The 17,436-nt window shown below is 33.8% G+C and overlaps 1 protein-coding gene across 4 annotated transcripts in view; it reads right to left on the reverse strand.

The window, feature by feature from the left end:
- The window catches only part of ACSS3 (acyl-CoA synthetase short chain family member 3), a 168,111-nt gene that overhangs the window by 58,540 nt on the left and 92,135 nt on the right, over positions 1-17,436 (reverse strand). For all 4 annotated transcript variants that reach the window (XR_008390354.1, XR_005084340.2, XM_037158476.2 and 1 more), the window contains exons 8-9: positions 13,251-13,402; positions 5,161-5,264 (exon numbers count right to left, since the gene is read on the reverse strand). Coding sequence is in view for 2 of the 4 variants with exons in the window: in XM_037158476.2 (XP_037014371.2) it covers positions 5,161-5,264; positions 13,251-13,402 (256 nt within the window). In the remaining 2 variants the exon portion in view is untranslated. The remainder of the gene's footprint in view (positions 1-5,160; positions 5,265-13,250; positions 13,403-17,436) is intronic.

Raw genomic sequence — 17,436 nt, forward strand, 5'->3', positions numbered from 1 at the left:
TGCCTTCTAGTCCACTCTCCTTGGCTGCCAGGATGTTGTACAAAGCATTCTCATAGCAACAATGACTGGAATTTTTCCAGAAAGATTTAGTGTATAAAATATATTTACTTCAGAACTGGCAATTGCAATTAAAACTGCAACAGTTCAATCAAACAGGGATTGAATTACTGTGATTACTTCAAGATATAAGAACATAGCAAAGAATGGCCCAAGGAAAAAAGTAAGATAGATAACTTCAATTGTCACCAACATCTCAATCCATTAAATGACTATGCTTTCTCACTGAAATCCCTGCATAGGTTTTTAAAAATTCTATGAAGTTTGGTCATCCATTGAAGTGATGAAAACAAGACAAGTAAACCAACAACAAAGTCATCTAGTGCTGCTCAAGTTGGTGATCATTTCAATTGCTTTGCATCTCCTGAGCATAAGGGCATTTGAAACACTTTCAACATGAAATCTATATCTTCTCACAGAAACCACACAGGTATGTGCTGCTAGCAGATGGGAAGAATCATGTTTTCTTTTAATCTAACCCATTTACCAAATTGTCTTTTATAAATGCCATTATGAAACTTGAATATTCTAACTTTGTAGCCATTGTCTTCTTTAACTGAAAGCAAGTGAATGAATAAAGAGTTTCCACCTAGGATTATATAACATTGAAAAGTGGGATGTCAAACTGTTTTGTTATAATAATTTCTAAACCTGTGCCATGTCATATAACAAATTGAAAAGAAGGAAGGAAGAAAGGAGGGAGGGAGAGAAGGAAGAAAAGGAAAGAGGGACAGATAGAGAGAGAGAGAGAAAGGAGGAACAGGAGAAAGAAGAAACCTTAAAAGGAATAAATTCTAATATGTTTTTGGTTATAGTAGTCTCTAAAATTCATTTTTTTGTGCTTGGTCATTCATTTATAAGAAAAACAATTCCTTTATAGTCATCTTAAGTGACTATAACTTTTTAAGTGAAAAAAATTCTTATGAAGGACACTGTGCACCAAACTGACAGTTTTTCCTCTATAAAATTGTGCTTCCTGTCTGATTTTAAGAAAAGCTGCTCTTAGTACTGAAATGATGTACAACAGTGCAGTGTTCACCAGAGGATGATGAAGTTCTGTTTATTTTTTTGGCATGTGAATTTCTATATCACGATGGAACAAGTATCCGTTTACCTAATTTTCTCATTTTAATTATAATTATAACATTTCTGTCTCTCAATCTTTATGTCAAAAACAAAATAAAAATTTTAGTCAATAATCCAGATGCTTTCAATCACCTTATCTATAAGTTACTGTGAAGATAGAAGATCTGAGTGAATGACAAAAATCACCTTTTATGCAGATTTATAAATCTAATAGATAGAACCCACTTATCTACATTTAACAAGACTGATTTCCTTCATGAGAGCATTAAACGTTTACATTATTATAATTCAAAACAAGGGCTTAATGCTTCAGTGGTGCTGAACAGCAGCGATTCTTTATTAAATACCCCTATAAGGAATTGATCTGCTCTTGAATTTTTCATAGATTAGTTCTCAATTTAGAATCTGAATATTATTCAAATCAGATATTGAAGTTGATACTAATGGGCCAAAAGAGGATGTTAGTCACTGGAAATGCGTTGTTGCTAATACAAATTGCACACGGGTAACAAAACCAACATGGTAATAAAATGGATTGACTGCAGTGTGCCTTCTTATAACCCAAGTCACAGAAACTAATCAAATTTTATTCATACATCTTAGTTACTTAACATATCCCTTAATCATTTCAATTACATATCACAGTTTCTAAACAGCTCATGTGTACACATACGTTAATGTAATCAAAGAGCAAATTCATTAATAATACATTGTATTGAAGATTCGTAAGAGTGTGCAACTATATAAAAAACTCAATTTGTAAGTCAGTAACAAGAGAGACCTTGTGAAAAACTTGAAATTTGGAATCCTATGGGCAAAGCTTAATATTTCCTCAACTGTTGTCCAGTTTTTCCTGGCGTACCTCTTGGGGAAGTATTCTGCCATCTGCTTGATATATAACACATTAGGAAATTCATGAATATGCTAGAAATACTGAATTTTTCTTTCCTTTCCCTAACAGTTAACAGTAACCCACAAAGCAGTTATCTTTCCCCTCTGATGCTCTAACATTAAATTGAGGCCACAATAAAACATATTTGATATCCTCTTAGGAAAGGGTGAATAGTTGTAAATGGAAACTTCAGTATCACTTCCCAATTGTTCACCACCACATATAACTTTGAAAAGAAATAATTTTTCCAGTGCAAATGAATGAAGATTCTAACTAGATTTTGTTAGTAGCTGATAGCTGCATCATCTCGGGTGAATTTCTTTTATGAAGTACAAAACTGCCCTAGCTAGTTAGCAAGCTACTACCTACCTGCCCATATGTGTGTATTTGTGTGCTTTAATTGGACACAATATCAAATGCTGTACAGTTGAATAGGGGGTGGGGAATAAAAAGAATCAGTCATTATTAGTAGAAACCCACTCTGTTTTCCACAGTAATGAGCAGCCAGTCAAACCTGATTAAAGTGACAGCTCACTGACATAATATGCTATTAATTTCCCCTGAACAATACATTAAAGAAAAATTGTGAATTCACATGAAACTTAGTACCCACCAGGGACCTTATATGCTTGTTTCTCAGGCTCCAATGAGCTTTTCTGTAAGCCTGAGTGCACTAACTACATACATCTGCAGAGGCTATTATACACAAATATATCAATAAAAAGTAAAAAAAATATTAATGTGCTGCTTTACTTCAGCAAGCTTTGGCACAGTCAACTTTAAAGAGGAAAGAAAAAACTCTTCACAAGCATTTGTGTAAGGCCACTTCTGTGATGGAAACAACCCTTCCATCTGACCAGGAAAGGACAACCGTCTAAATGGTGACTAGATGGGAAAAGGGGTCCTTAGTTCACTGTTGGTGGGATTGCAGACTGGTACAACCATTATGGAAAACAATATGGAATTTTCTCAGAAAAATAAAAATCGACCTGCCTTTTGACCCAACAATTCCACTGCTAGGATTATATCCTAAGAATCCTAAAACATCAATATCAAAGAACCTATGCACCACAATGTTCATAGCAGCACAATTTACAATAGCCAAGAGTTGGAAGCAACCTAGGCGCCCGTCAGTAAATGAATGGATCAAAAAATTGTGGTACATATACACAATGGAATTCTATGCAGCAGAGAGAAAGAAGGAGCTACTACCCTTTGCAACAACATGAATGGAACTGGAAAGCATTATGCTGAGTGAAATAGGCCAGGTGTTGAAAGACAAATACCATATGATCGCACCGTTAACAGGAAGCTAAATATCAAAACAAACAAGTAAGCAGAATAAAAACCAAGACACTGAAATAGAGAACAAGGGGACAGTGACCAGAGGGGAGAGGAAAGGGAATTTAAGGGGAAGAAGGGGGAGGGATTTGGAGCAACAAATAGGAAGGACACAGGGACAAGAACTAAGGAGGGGTGGAAATGGAAGGGAGGTGGGGAGCATGGGGCAGGGGAGGCTGGGATGGGAGAAATAGACAAAAAACTGTACTTGAAAAATAACTAAATAAAATTTTTAAAAAAGGAAAAAAATTCATAGAACTTAAAAAAATAAAATAAAATAAATGGTGACTAGATGTTTTTCTCCTTCAGTGTAGAAAAATAACCGTTTGAAGCTTCCTGATAAATAAGGGATGCACCAATTCAATAAACATTCTTCTTTACAGAGGCAATAATTCTTTATTTGTTTTTATGTATTTCTGTACATAGCATTGCTCTTTCTCCAAAGTCAGTGTTAACTGTTTTATTTACTAAATAGTTACAAATATAATTTAGCTAAGAAATTTCTCCTTCAGTCAGCAAATCAGACTAGAAGGAATAGCAATTCTCTCTGATTTTCATGTTCTTTAAGGAATGCATATTCTGCTGTGGTCATTTACTTCTTATCACATATTACAAAGAATACAGAAAACATGCTTTTTCACAGAGTAATATTCACCAAGATAATATAAAAAGTACAATTCATCAAAATCAAAGAGTTCTAAAATATTTACTCACTTATTTGATCTTCTAGATTATATCATTTTTTAACCCAGACCTAGCTTTTGCTAAGAAACTTTATTAGTTCTTAATTCAAATTTGATACTGTTTTCTAGTTGCTCATAAGATGGGGATTCTGAAAGCAGTTGTATAAAAGGGTTGATTTGATGTGTTAATCCACATATAATTGAATTAAAATAATGTACATATCAAAGCTACAGGGTTCTCAAAACTCATAGCTACTCTTAGTGGTTCAGAAGGAAACCCCACCAAGTCTCTACACTTAGTGAGGAGGAAAACTGATTCCACATAATCTAGTTATTTTCACATATGTACACAATCATTCCTCAAAAGAAGCAGCAGAAAATTTTTTATCATTATTAGTTTTATGAAAGAATATATTCTATCCACTTAATATGACGATTTGTTTCACAAGGATCACTTAGTGGGTGGAAAATAGGGAATAAACCAAATAGGTAAATAAATAATTATATATTATATATTTGTGAATGTGTGTGTGTGTTTTGGAGAGAAAAACACTTTTTTTTTTTGGCCTTGAATGATAGGCAGACATATTCAATTTTATAGAACTCAAGGAAGGAGCCAGAGAACCACAAGACATCTTGTAAATAAACAGTGCTTGTAAAAAATTACTCTGGAGGAGTGTGCAGGTGTATAGGAAAGCAGAGAGAACAGCAATGAATGATGAGAATAATTTAGATCAGGACGGATGATAATGAGGCTTCCACAGCTCAAAGGCAATGGAGTACTGAAGGTGGGATGAATCCAACAGATACTTCAAAGAAAAGTTTGAGATTTAGTGACTTACTAGAGACAGAAAATAAAGAGGAGGAGAAGCAAAAGAGATTTTTGGTGTTTTACACCTAGGGCCCAAGAGACTGGTGGCATCAATATCATTTATGAAAACATTTTTATCAGTCATCAAAGAATTGCTTATTTCTACTGAAACCTGAACCTCACAAATCCTGAGTTTGCGCCTGATGGTCAGAGTTCAGAGTTTTCTCCAACCCTTGCAGTGTATTTGAGCATTTCTGCAATATTTATGTACATGCCTAAAAAATGCTCACCGGTTTGCCACCAATGGTCTAAGACGGGTACTCTGAAGACCTTTTTGGACCATTCCAGGGTCTCCACATCACACCGTTCTCCAGCCACAAATAATGTTTTAAACCTAAATATAAGAGGGAGAGTGAGTTCAGATCATTTCTTGAAAATAAATTTAAATAATCCTGTCTACTTTCTTTTAAACATTGTAGAATCTAACCACATTTATTCTCTGAGCAGAAGGCAGTCATATTACCAGTATATCATACAGCAGAATGGTGAGAAGCATGATTTGTTTTGACCCAAATGTAACTAAATACACATCATTGCATTGAAATGAGGTATTTCAAAAGTAGAATCCACAGCTACACCTTCTCAGTTCTAAAAAGAACAACCAAGTTGATCTTTCTCATTCACCAAATGATCAAAGATGGCAAGCCTTTTCCTGTTTGACACATAATCTCTGCTAATTTTAACTCTAAGTTTAAATGCTATGCTCTGCTTAGGTCTATACACAAGACAAAATACACTCTCAAGTATTAGCTAAGACAACAGATGCTCTCATAAACATGATGCACTTGTATCTTCTCATGAATTCCTTTGGAAAAGATTACTCTGATTTGATGCATGTGTTTCCTGCATTCCAAGGACATATATAGGAAAGACAAGTGACTCAAGAGTAAATGCCATTATGGCCTCCAAGGTTTAAAAGTCTCTTATTAAAAGGAGTACAAGGTTACTAAAGATGAAGAATCCTCGGCCAGGAGTACCATTCCATGGAATAAAAAGAATGAAATAGGAATAGAATTGGTTAGACACAATCAGTGGTTCATTGAGTGAATGGCTGTTTGTCTTCCATTCTCAATGCCCATGACCTGTCAAAAAAGGGAATGTGTATATAAAGAGTTAATTCATCATCATCAAAGTAAAAGAACAGACTGATTAAAACTGCCTACCTCCCAACAATGCAATACAGTCACAGAAGATTTATTACCATTCTCTTCACTTATATCATCTAATGAAGATTCATGGAGGCTGAAATATTCCAACCTTCATTTCCTAACATGTATTTTCTATCTCTGCTATAAAGATGTGTCTCATTCTATACTTACTTGTTTCTTGTATATTTTGACTCTGAGCTCCTTAGGAGCATTCATCTTGATACCTCAATATCAGTCAAAACACCTGCGAACCTTTGGTACTGAAATCTTTCTAGAAGCTTAGAAAGATGAGGTACAGAACTGGGGAGATGGCAAAATTTATGTCAGCTTGATTCAGTCTATAGAGTAAAAAAGGAGGCATGTTGTTTTCATAAACTCAACCAGTAATCTAAAAGGCTAGATCAAGATAGCACGGGTTAGGTATAGGACAGAAAAGAAGGGGTGGTCACTCAATGTGGAAGCTAATGAGCAAAATAAACTAACACACAAACAGATTGATGGCTATTAAAGGGGGGTTGGGGGCCTAGGTGAAAAAGATGAAGGGTTTAAGCAAAAACAATAACAACAACTCATAGACAGAGATAACAGTGTGGTGATTCCCAGAGGAAAGGGGTTAGCAGGGAGGTAGCAGAGGGTAAAGGGGAAATAAATGGTGATGGAAGGAGACTTCACTTGAGATGGTGAACACAACACGATATACAAATGATGTGCTGTAGAATTGTACAAATAAGACATATAATTTTATTAACTGATGTCACCTAAATAAATTCAATAAAGAAGTAAAAAGAAAAGAAGGGATGGCAAATCAAAGCTAATAGAGATGTCTGAGGAATCTAGGCAAGGCAAGGGAAATGGGGAAGCAAAGTAGGAATAATCATGATGAAGATAATTACCAGAAAAAATAGTTGGGTAAAAGACAAGGAGAATTGAAAAAAATAATAATGGACTCACAGAGGAAATTTTAAAAGATCAGTGAAAACAAAGGCACTGTAGAATCAAAAAAAAAAAAAAAAAAGGAAGAAGAAAAAAAAAAAAAAAAAAAAAAAAAAAAAAAAAAAAAAAAAAAAAAAAAAAAAAAAAAAAAAGAAGAAGAAGAAGAATACAGTTGTGAGAGGGCAATTCCAAACTTTGAAATCTTTAAAATGTGTCTGTTCTGAAGGATGCTAGTGTTTATGGCAGCAGAAAGAAGCTAACATTGAAAGACATTAGAAAACGTGAGTGTATTGACAGAGGAATTTATCATTAAGATACTAAAAATTACTCAAGGATGGTAGCAGTCCAGAGGAGAGAGGAAGTTCATGACGTGATGGCGGCTGAAGAGAGCTCCAAGGAGAAGGTGTCACACTGGGGCATGAATTTGAATAGAAACTGAGCAATTAAACAAACAAAATGATCAAACTCTCATGGGATCAACTTTAATCTCCTCCTGGATTTTTATAAATAATCATGACCCTGAGAGTAAAGTGTGGCCTCAAAAGTAGAAAAAATGAGTTTAATAATTCCATGAAAAAATCTGGTTGCATACACTGTTGCAAATGCATTAATTAAAATTTAAGTATAAATGAATAACTGATAAATGGAGTCTATGCTTGAAGATTACTTGTGATAATTTCATCTCTAGATGAGGGTGTTTATTCATAAGGATGTCAAAGGAGGCTGTGGTAAATTTGTCTAAAATACTCAATGTAATGTTACTGTTCAACATGTTTTCTGAGGGAAAAAAGGACCACCATCTGCAAATATAAAGACATTCAGGGAATAAAATTACCCTATTGCAACATCTTATTTTTTTAATGATGTAATTGAATCCATAATAATTACCTAAATCAGTATTATCCACCTGAAATATAATGTGAGCTGCAAATGCAAGAAATAGATGTAGTTTAAAATTTTCTAGTAGCTACATTTAGAAAAGTAAAAAGATTATTTTTAAAAAATACATTTTATTAAACCAAATAAACAAAAATATTATTTCAACATGTAATGAACATAAAAAATTACTAGTGATATATCAAAGTCTTTTTCCATATATAATCTCAATTTGGGCATTTTGAGTACTCAACAGCTATGGTGGCTCATGGCTACCAAATGGACATTAGCTAGGATGATAAAAAAAATTGTAATTATGCTGTATACATAATTCCCCCTTAAACCATTAGGTCAAAACCTTTTTTGACTTGGCTCTGTATGCCTGTACATATATGGATTTGCAAGTGCCAATAAATGCAACAAAGATAGCTTGTTCCTTAATGACTCTATAAGAAGACTGCCATCGCAACAGCTTTGCAGAACTTTGGATTGGGTTTGGTTTGATTTAACAATTTGATGTAGATGTAGGACTTCATATAATGCTGCAAGGAACTGTCAAAAATAATGTTTGAGTAGCTGCCTAGTGGCATATTTTCCAACTACATACCCAAACTTATTAATAAAATAAGTCACAAAGGTAAAATTTAAATTTCCTGGTAAAGACAGTGACGTATAATTTTAAATTTCAGATTGGAAATAATCCAATAGTAGTCTTTGTTATGAAACTGTTTGAATAAAGTAGCTCAAACACTTTGGTGCGCGTGCAAGGCTGATAGGGCAATGTTTAAATCTTTGAGAAAAAGGAAAGTAGGCAGATGAAAAGGATGAGAATGGAACACCAAAAGGGGGTATTAATTAGAGGCAGAGACTAGGAAAAATGTCAGATAATTTGTACATATATGTGCAATTTGAGGTAAAATTTAAATAATCAAACATGTATTTGTTTATAACTTACATGAAATTAAAATTTGGATTATCAGTTATGTCCTGATCTGATGGAACAATTTTAGCAGAGTGAAACATCAATATATTAATTTATAAAAATAGGTTAAACAGAGATTACTGTAAAGTTTTAAAGTTTAAAATGAGGTTGCCACATCCAGAGTTTCAGATGCCATGCAAAAAGGCAAAATTAAAAATATACCATATTGTTAATGGTATGACTGAACCATATGAACATATTTTCAACTATATCATATGAAAACAGGTTCCTTGATATTTTATAAAACTTCCATGATTAAGAGTAATGATACACTTACAGGGCAAATGCGGAAGTAAAGGTATCAGTTTCTTAGTAATACCACTCCTTAGCCAAGAGTTCAGTAGTGACACTTGGCTAGTGCCTACCACATTGTAGAGCTCAGTTTTACTGGATAGAGTTACCCTAGATTATTATAAATGGATTAAATATCTGGATGATATTCTGATGATGGTAACACATACAAAAATGAATCTACATCCAATGTATAATACTCAAAGATATACAAAAAGATAACATATAATATTCAGAGGAGGAAAAAATGGGATAGGGAGGACATCAGCGAGGAAGAGACCTATATACCTTTCCCTAATTTTATATAAAACTGAGCAATTCAAGACTGCAATAGAATTCAAAAGTAAGCAAAGAGGAAACAGGAAAGTGGTAGTATTATCAAATTAATCTTAGTTCAAAATGGGGGAGAAGCTGCACAGAAATGGATAAAGAGCTAAAGATAAATTCTGGGGAATAACTTTCAGGTAATAAAGCAGAGACAGAAGAATACTAAAATGAATATTTTATTCAAGGTCCATAAACTACCAAACAAGTGAAAATTGCTTTGTACTTGTGCCAACAGAAGATAAATAAAAAGATCATTTCAGCGATGCCTCATCAACTTCTCATTCACATGACAGAACAACATTATTTCCTGCTCTCACTGTCCCTGTGGTTATCTCCATCTTTCCTTGGTTCTACTTTCTCCCACTGGTCCCCACTGGAGAACGCAAATTACCTCTTGAAAAAAAACTCTCCGCTCTTTTGTTCCTGTTATTTACCACATAAATTTTGGCTTCAGTTTAAGTACAATATCCCATTATGATTATAATAACAACTATATAAATTCAACAAAATATTTCATCAGTTTGGTCAGCTGCTTGTTTTTTTATATCCCACACCATTCCCCTAAGGCTATTTTTCATTTTATAGAAGTCTTTGGACCTTAAGTTCTTTTAGCTTTGTTCATATGAACTTTTGTCTATTTTGTCCTGAGTCCTTAACAAATTTTTTTTTTAGTTTGACAATTCTCTCTCAGCACTTTGAAGATCTTCACAGTTGTCATCTGACATCTCTTGGCATTAGTTTGATTTTTTTCTTTCGTGCTCTGTTGATCTTCTCTGGTAGTTTACAGATTTTATCATAGTCTCAACTTCCATGCTACAATATCCAAATGATACGTCCAATGAGAATTTACTTACATTTAACCTGCCTAGTGCTTGCGCAGCACTTCCATCTGTGATCCGCCTGACTACAGCCAACCTTACCAGTTTGCAAATCTATTTTATTTGCAGCCTACATAATTTCTTTAGCTCATCTCTGACACTCTGCCTTTTCTCTTTTGTATTAAGTTCTCATTGCTATGTAGTTGGAAAAGAAAGGCTAAATCAAGTATGAGGTACTATGATATCTTGAATGCAAATCCCAGAAGTAAATATTTTCTAACTTGATTAAGAATGAACTAGAAAATCATGGGAAAATTAACCACTACAATGTGATGTAAAAGAGCAGTGAATTAGAAAGCAAAAGATAGTAATAATAATTAAGACTTAGTTTATGTTAAGAACTGTTTCGAGTGCTTTGCATGAATTAGGCACCTTTTATTTTCATTATATTCTTATACTATTACTTGCTTTATAGTCCACAAAGTAGAAGGAAGAGGAGGAGGAGAAAGAGGGTGAGAAGAGGGTAGGGATAGGGGAGGGGGAGGTGAAAAGAAGCAGAGGCTGTGCAACATTCCCAAGGTCTCACCCAGCTAGTAAATGGTAGATTGAACCCAGCTAGTCTACTCGAGTCGGAATCTTAACTACTACACTGTACTGCCTTGTTCCAGCTTTGGCCCAGAGTAGTTTTGCAATCCTGGGCATGCTATTTCACCTCTCTGTGACAAAATGTTCTGAAATTTGAAATGAAATGATTATATTAGATGACTTCTAATCTATTTTTCCAAACTCTCATCCATGATCAAATGAATTTATAGTTAACCAATCTGGTTAGTTTCTTATTTTACGGTGCCCTATTAAATTTGTTTTGAGAGCCAAAATTCTTAGAAAATCTCTAAATTTATTTTAAAACAATCTTTACTGAGATATATAATACATTTAAAGAGAAAAGTTCATCATTTGCAGTGTTCTATAAGAAAAGGAGAGACAAATAAATTCTCCATATAAATCGTGAATGTGCAATTATAATATCTAGTGAATGTCAGTTCAGTATGTAAGTACGAAATGTCTTGAACATAAATATAATATATAAAAGTATAACTGTATGAGAAGAGTTGAGTTCTGGTCCTTATTCTGTCTCTGAACCAAACTTAACTTTTTGGGGCCTCGGTCTCCTTGTTCTTAAATAAGATTGTTGCGTTTCTGAGCTCCTTTCTGTTCTAACATTCTCTTAGTCCACAAGTGAGAATCCATCAAAGTAGTTCAGTGAAGGTATCAACTGAATAAACTAAAAACAAATGAAAAGTACAAATGACAAAATCCCTGGGTTTTGTTAGATTCCTAATTGACCTCTCATCGTAAAATAATGTCTGAGATATTTAGTTAAAAGTGTGGATCCTACTCAAATTGCCTGAGTTAGTTTCTTTCTAAAGACTTATTTAAACTCTCTGGGACTGATGTTACTCATTTGTAAAATGATAAACAAAATTCCTACTTATTTCGATGATCAAGCAAGATAACCTGCTTATGCCTGGCACATAGTAGATTCTCAGTAAGTACAGCAGTAATTTGAATAATTGAGGGTGTTTGTAGAGTCCTCATTCCTAAACATCTATTAAAACATGTATACACATCATCATAAATAATTTAGGTGCCTAAAGACAAAGCAGCATGATCAGGGAGAATGTACTGCAGTTTCTTTTATGCTAAAATCTGACTCCATGTCTTTATGCATTCATTTGAAAAGTGATGGTTTAAAAGCCATTTAATATTGTTTGATGCTTTATACATTAGGCAAATTAGAAACATTTCCTGCCTTCACAGAAAAGGTAGCATCTAAAATCCATATACAGGGGGGAAAATAAGGTGATACAGCAAAATAAGTGACCTTGGCTAGTTGGTCACATACTTCATGCCCTGCAATCTGAATGCATGTGTCAGAAATGACATACTGTAAAACAAACTGCAATCACTGATCCTTCAAAAGAGCTGCAACTGTCTGAAGACACGAAGACTATACACACCCTCAATGTACTTACCAAAATCTATGTCTCTATCCTTTTGACTAAAATGAGGGGAACAGTTGAAATGCCGTAAATGAAGGAACAAATAGAGGGTGAATAAAAATTATAATATATGATTCATTTTATGAATACCCTTTATTTTAATAAGATAGTATTTTTTAGATTATAGCTAAATTTACATATAAATCCAGATCTATTTTTTAATGAAATAGAAAAGAGAGGAAAAAGAAACAAATACAACCACCGACCCTGCCCAAATTGAAAGCGTCTTGCTTACATCAGCAATTGGTCTGTGATTTCTATTTTTAATTCCTTTGGGCCACAGCAACATAAACCTCAACTGCCATGAAGATACAAATTGCTACAGTTATCTTTGAATATACATATCATTAAACTAAAATTATGTCTATAAGCCAGCACAAAAATATCTAAACTACTCAGAGCACATTATTATAAAGCAAACAGAAAAAAATAATTTCCTGCACTCTTTCAGCCAATGTAATTTGGACTTTAAAATTCATGTTTTACTGTATATGTGAAACCAAATCATATTTTTCCTCTATTTAAACCATTCTTCATTTTCAAAAAACAGTTATATATGCATAAATATATAAAATGCACATATGTATGCATTTTAATTCATAGCATTTTAGTTTAAGAAAAATATAAGCAGGGTAGATTAAAAAGAGAAATATTTGGGTAGCATTTGAACTAAAAGAAACATGATACAGTATTGAAAAATACCTACAGTATAGTTAATATTCCAAGTGTTTCAAAGATATGTTTAGAACAATCATCCTTAATAACACTCAGAATATCTTGGTTCTTCCAGAGGAGATCTTGCAGTGCCAGAAAAAATTACAACATTCAGTTATTCACTCTGATTGCAGTTTTTCATATAATTTGCCTTGTGCATCAGTTCACCTTGTCAGTGGGTACTGCCTCCCCAAGGCCGCCCCAGGGTCCTGCTGACGGATGGCTCTAATTGCAGTCGGCGCTGTAAACAAGGCAGCTACTCCGTGCTCCGCCAGCACCCGGAAATAAGCACCAGCATCTGGTGTACCCACAGGCTTCCCCTGCAACGAGAATCATTTAAAATGTCACTGGGCGAAGTGGCTCATGTTTCAGGGACGGTTCAATACTTACACATTTAACACAGAAATGTTTAATAAAGTGGGATTCTCAACAAGTCTTAGTTTTAAAATATTCCACGTTCTGTCATAAATAAAACAAGCCAAATAAATGCTCAGGCATCAGAGAAGCTTTGTCCCATTACAGCATCCTAAGAGCTTTTCTCATTGCAATGTTTCCTTTCTCAAGTTTGGGAAGATAAAAACAGAAAATGTGCACCTCACTCAAATTAATTGTACCCAACAATCTTCTATTTTACAATAAATTAAAATAAGTGGTTTTGTATGGTGGGCTAAATGAAAATAACACTCACTAACTGATTTCTGACTTTAATCTTTTTTTCATGATTACTATTAAATGTGACAATAATAGCTCTCAAAATATTTGAGAACACAGAAAAATCTGGAATCACAGTGATTTCTGAGCAGTGACTTTTTAAATTAAATGTCTCACTCCATGGAAAGCAACTTTCATGAATCAAAGAAAAAAAATCCAATATGATGATATCCCCGAGAGCATGTTTTCCACAGCCTCAAAATGACGTTACACATGTCCAATGGGAAAGTCAAGCATAAATATCTAACAATCTTGACAGACTATGTAATATAAAAGGACATTCTAATGGATGTTCCTGCACAGTAGAAAATGAACATGGCATTTAAATAAATCAATAATTTTGCAAAATTTTGAAGTGACCTACAAAAATATCTTGGCTCAGCCATATCCTCTCACTCTTCAATCCATTCTCATTGCTGCTACTTCTCCCTGTATTTCTAAGGCAAGTTGCCTGAAATGGTAATATATGTTATATATGTACCATTTTTTAAATATCTCTAATCACATCTCCCATCCAAGCATCCCATGGATCTTACATTCTGGAAAACACATTTGGGTAACACTGAATTAAGGTGAGAAGAGGAAAAATTTGCTAGCGGTAAACTTGGACTTCTCCCCATAGAGAATAATAAATGAATGGATAATAATATGAGGCAGACCATAACTGTCTAAAAATTTAGATTCAATATCCACTTCTAATTGGATTTTTGATAGGGCATGATATCAATTTTACTTTTATGTTTTCATGGTTACTCTTAATAGTCCTTAATGTAATTATATTCATAAAAATACAAAAAAACTTTGTTAGGACTCTATGTTCTATTGCCTCTTCTCTTGCTCTTTTAATATCAAAGAATCTATTGCAACTAGAATTTCATTTTTTATTATTCCAATGATCCCAAACACTTGATTACAATTTATTCATTACCACCTCCTACAGATCAACACATTGACATAGTATACAATCTGGCAACTCATGTACATAGTTTGACTAACAAATTTTTAAGCCTTAAGCACATCATTCTAAAAATGACTCAGCAACTTTATTCTTTCTAACCAAGCAAGGTAAACACTTGACTTCTATTTCTTTGATCTGTTTTAGGCTCTGATCAGCCCCTGGTGTACTAGATTGTGACTTTGGGAAACTTGACCTCAATCACATAAAAATGATTTGTCAACTGACCTTATGCAATTGACTTGCCATTTTCTTGCCTGCTAAATAAGAATAAATCACTTTTCCAATATTTCCTCGATAAGCTAAAAGCACTGAGAATATATTTTAAAGTAGTTTGACCCCCCCATAACGAAAGACATTTTATAGCCAATTGGAGTTGAATTCCAGGGCCAGCGTCATGGAGCAATGACAATACACTCACTGAGAGATGATATGAGCATCATAATGAAAACATTATCCCATAACAATTACTACATAGAAGGCACAATTTGATGTATTTTACAGTTCCTTCAATGAATGATGTGTAATGATAACCGTAATGATACTTTAAGAATGAGAAATATTAGTTTAAAATGTTACCATACTTTTAATAAATAATATAAAATTACAACCAATGTTGTACTTATAATACTGCACTAAATAAATGTTCATCAATATTCTATTTACTGAGCATAGAAATCCAATAACATATTATTACTACCAAGATATTGAAGGATGTGATATGTAAAGGCTTACAATGTTCTTTGAAAGCTAGTTGATCTCAGGAAGGCTCAGTTGTTGCATTTTATTGTCCATTCCACAGATGATCATTCAAGGCTATGAGTGTGATGTATCCCTATTTTAGAATTACTTAACGAATTACATTCTTAATCATCTTATTTTCTTAAGGACTTCTGCTCAATCTCAAATCTGATGATATATTAAAGAAATTATTGTTCCCCCCAACTAGATGCTGATTAACACAACATTAGGTTCTGAATGATATAAACACTTCAGGTAATACTATGCAGTGCAGAAAAAAAATCTTTCATCAGAAACCATCATTCACATCAAAACATATCATAGTAAGTCAGGTGATGCTAATATAGTTATTCACTTAATAAATATTTATTTAACATCTACTATGGGCTAGTGGCACTGTTCTAAATTCTGGGAATAATTCTGTGAACAAGCCAGTTAAGGTTCTGCTCTTATGAATCTCATATTCTAGTAATTATAGGTGTTTGTGTGATACAATATTATTAAAGGTTACATAGAAGATGTTGCCAGTCAGTTGTGTCTAAACATAGGACCCATATGTTCTCAACAACTATCACCACAAGTAGCTTTAGAAAAGTGAAACGAAGCCTCTAAGCCTCTTTGATTATGTACTTTAAACGAAAGTGACTCGATGACTTACTGATTTTTTAATATTCTTCTCTCCTGTTCTACTGCACACACACAGGATTGTATACACTCACAGACAGACATGCACACATAAACAATGCCATCCAGTGCTGATGCCTTTTTTAAAGTAACCAGTGGCATAGTAATTACTATGTTGAGCTGCCTGGAAAAAAATGACATTAATTTCAGAACTTGTATGTTCAGTAAGAAGCAGGGGCCCAAATTCTATTCTATCATAAAAAATGAGAAAATCTTAAGATTGTAGGGATTTTTAACAAATAACATATATACCAAAAGTAGTAATGTACCCAAAAGGTAAAGATAATTTAAAAATTCTTCAAAACTCAAGTTCATGTCCTTACTATTTGCTTTTATGTCCTTCCCCTAAACTAAAGTCTATCCAGTGGGCTACAGCCCAGAAAACAAAGGCAGAAAGCAATCCCTACAATGGTGAAGCAGAGACTGCAGGCTTTTGGTTATTATAAACCATGAATTTTTACCATCAGAGACTTATAAAACATCAGTTGCCAATATTTATAATGTGGTCGGTGGTGTTACAAACACAGAAAACAATACAGTTACCAAAAACCTTAAAATTAACTTCCACTTACAATTTTCTACTACTTACCATTCAATGTGTTAATACTAAGGGACCGCAGATGAGAAATCCTGAGTTAAAGAACCAGGTAATGTTTGACTGCTCACATAATTCCCAATGAGGTCAAGTTTTCAACAGGAAAGTAGTAGAAACAGCAGCTCAGCAAAATGACCTACAACACTAGAGCTAAACCATTGAGAAAAAATGATTTGCTGTATTATTAAACCTATGATTTCAGTTTACCTAAGGCTTGAAGTCAAAGCTACATATGGATTCTCAAATTTTGACATAAAAACTTTTGAGTGAACTGCAGTTTTTGCCTTTTTTGTGGTGGGATTAAAAAGTATACCTTGTTTTGTTTTTTGTTTTCTTGTGTTGTGTTTTGTTGTTTAGAACGCTTCTGAGAATGTTACCGCAGGCACGTTTCCACACAGTTTTAAAGTGAAGACAGCAACATCCCTTAGGGACTAGTCCTAAATTTCATTTCAGCAGACAGGGGCCGCAGGGTCAGCTTGTTTCTTCTGGAAGAAGGATAAAACTGACAATGGCATTTGTTAAACTCCTACAACAGGACTCCTGCCTTTATCAATGGTTGGGTATACAACATCTAATCTTGAGGATATTTATTTAGTGAAAAAAAAAAGAAAAATGCAAATAGTGTGCTTAACAGTTGTACACTGCCCTTTGTATAAAACAACAGGGAA

The sequence above is a fragment of the Artibeus jamaicensis genome, unplaced genomic scaffold (genome assembly GCF_021234435.1).
Source record: "Artibeus jamaicensis isolate MK-2021 breed Jamaican fruit bat unplaced genomic scaffold, CSHL_Jam_final scaffold_584, whole genome shotgun sequence".
Classification (NCBI taxonomy): Eukaryota; Metazoa; Chordata; class Mammalia; order Chiroptera; family Phyllostomidae; genus Artibeus; species Artibeus jamaicensis.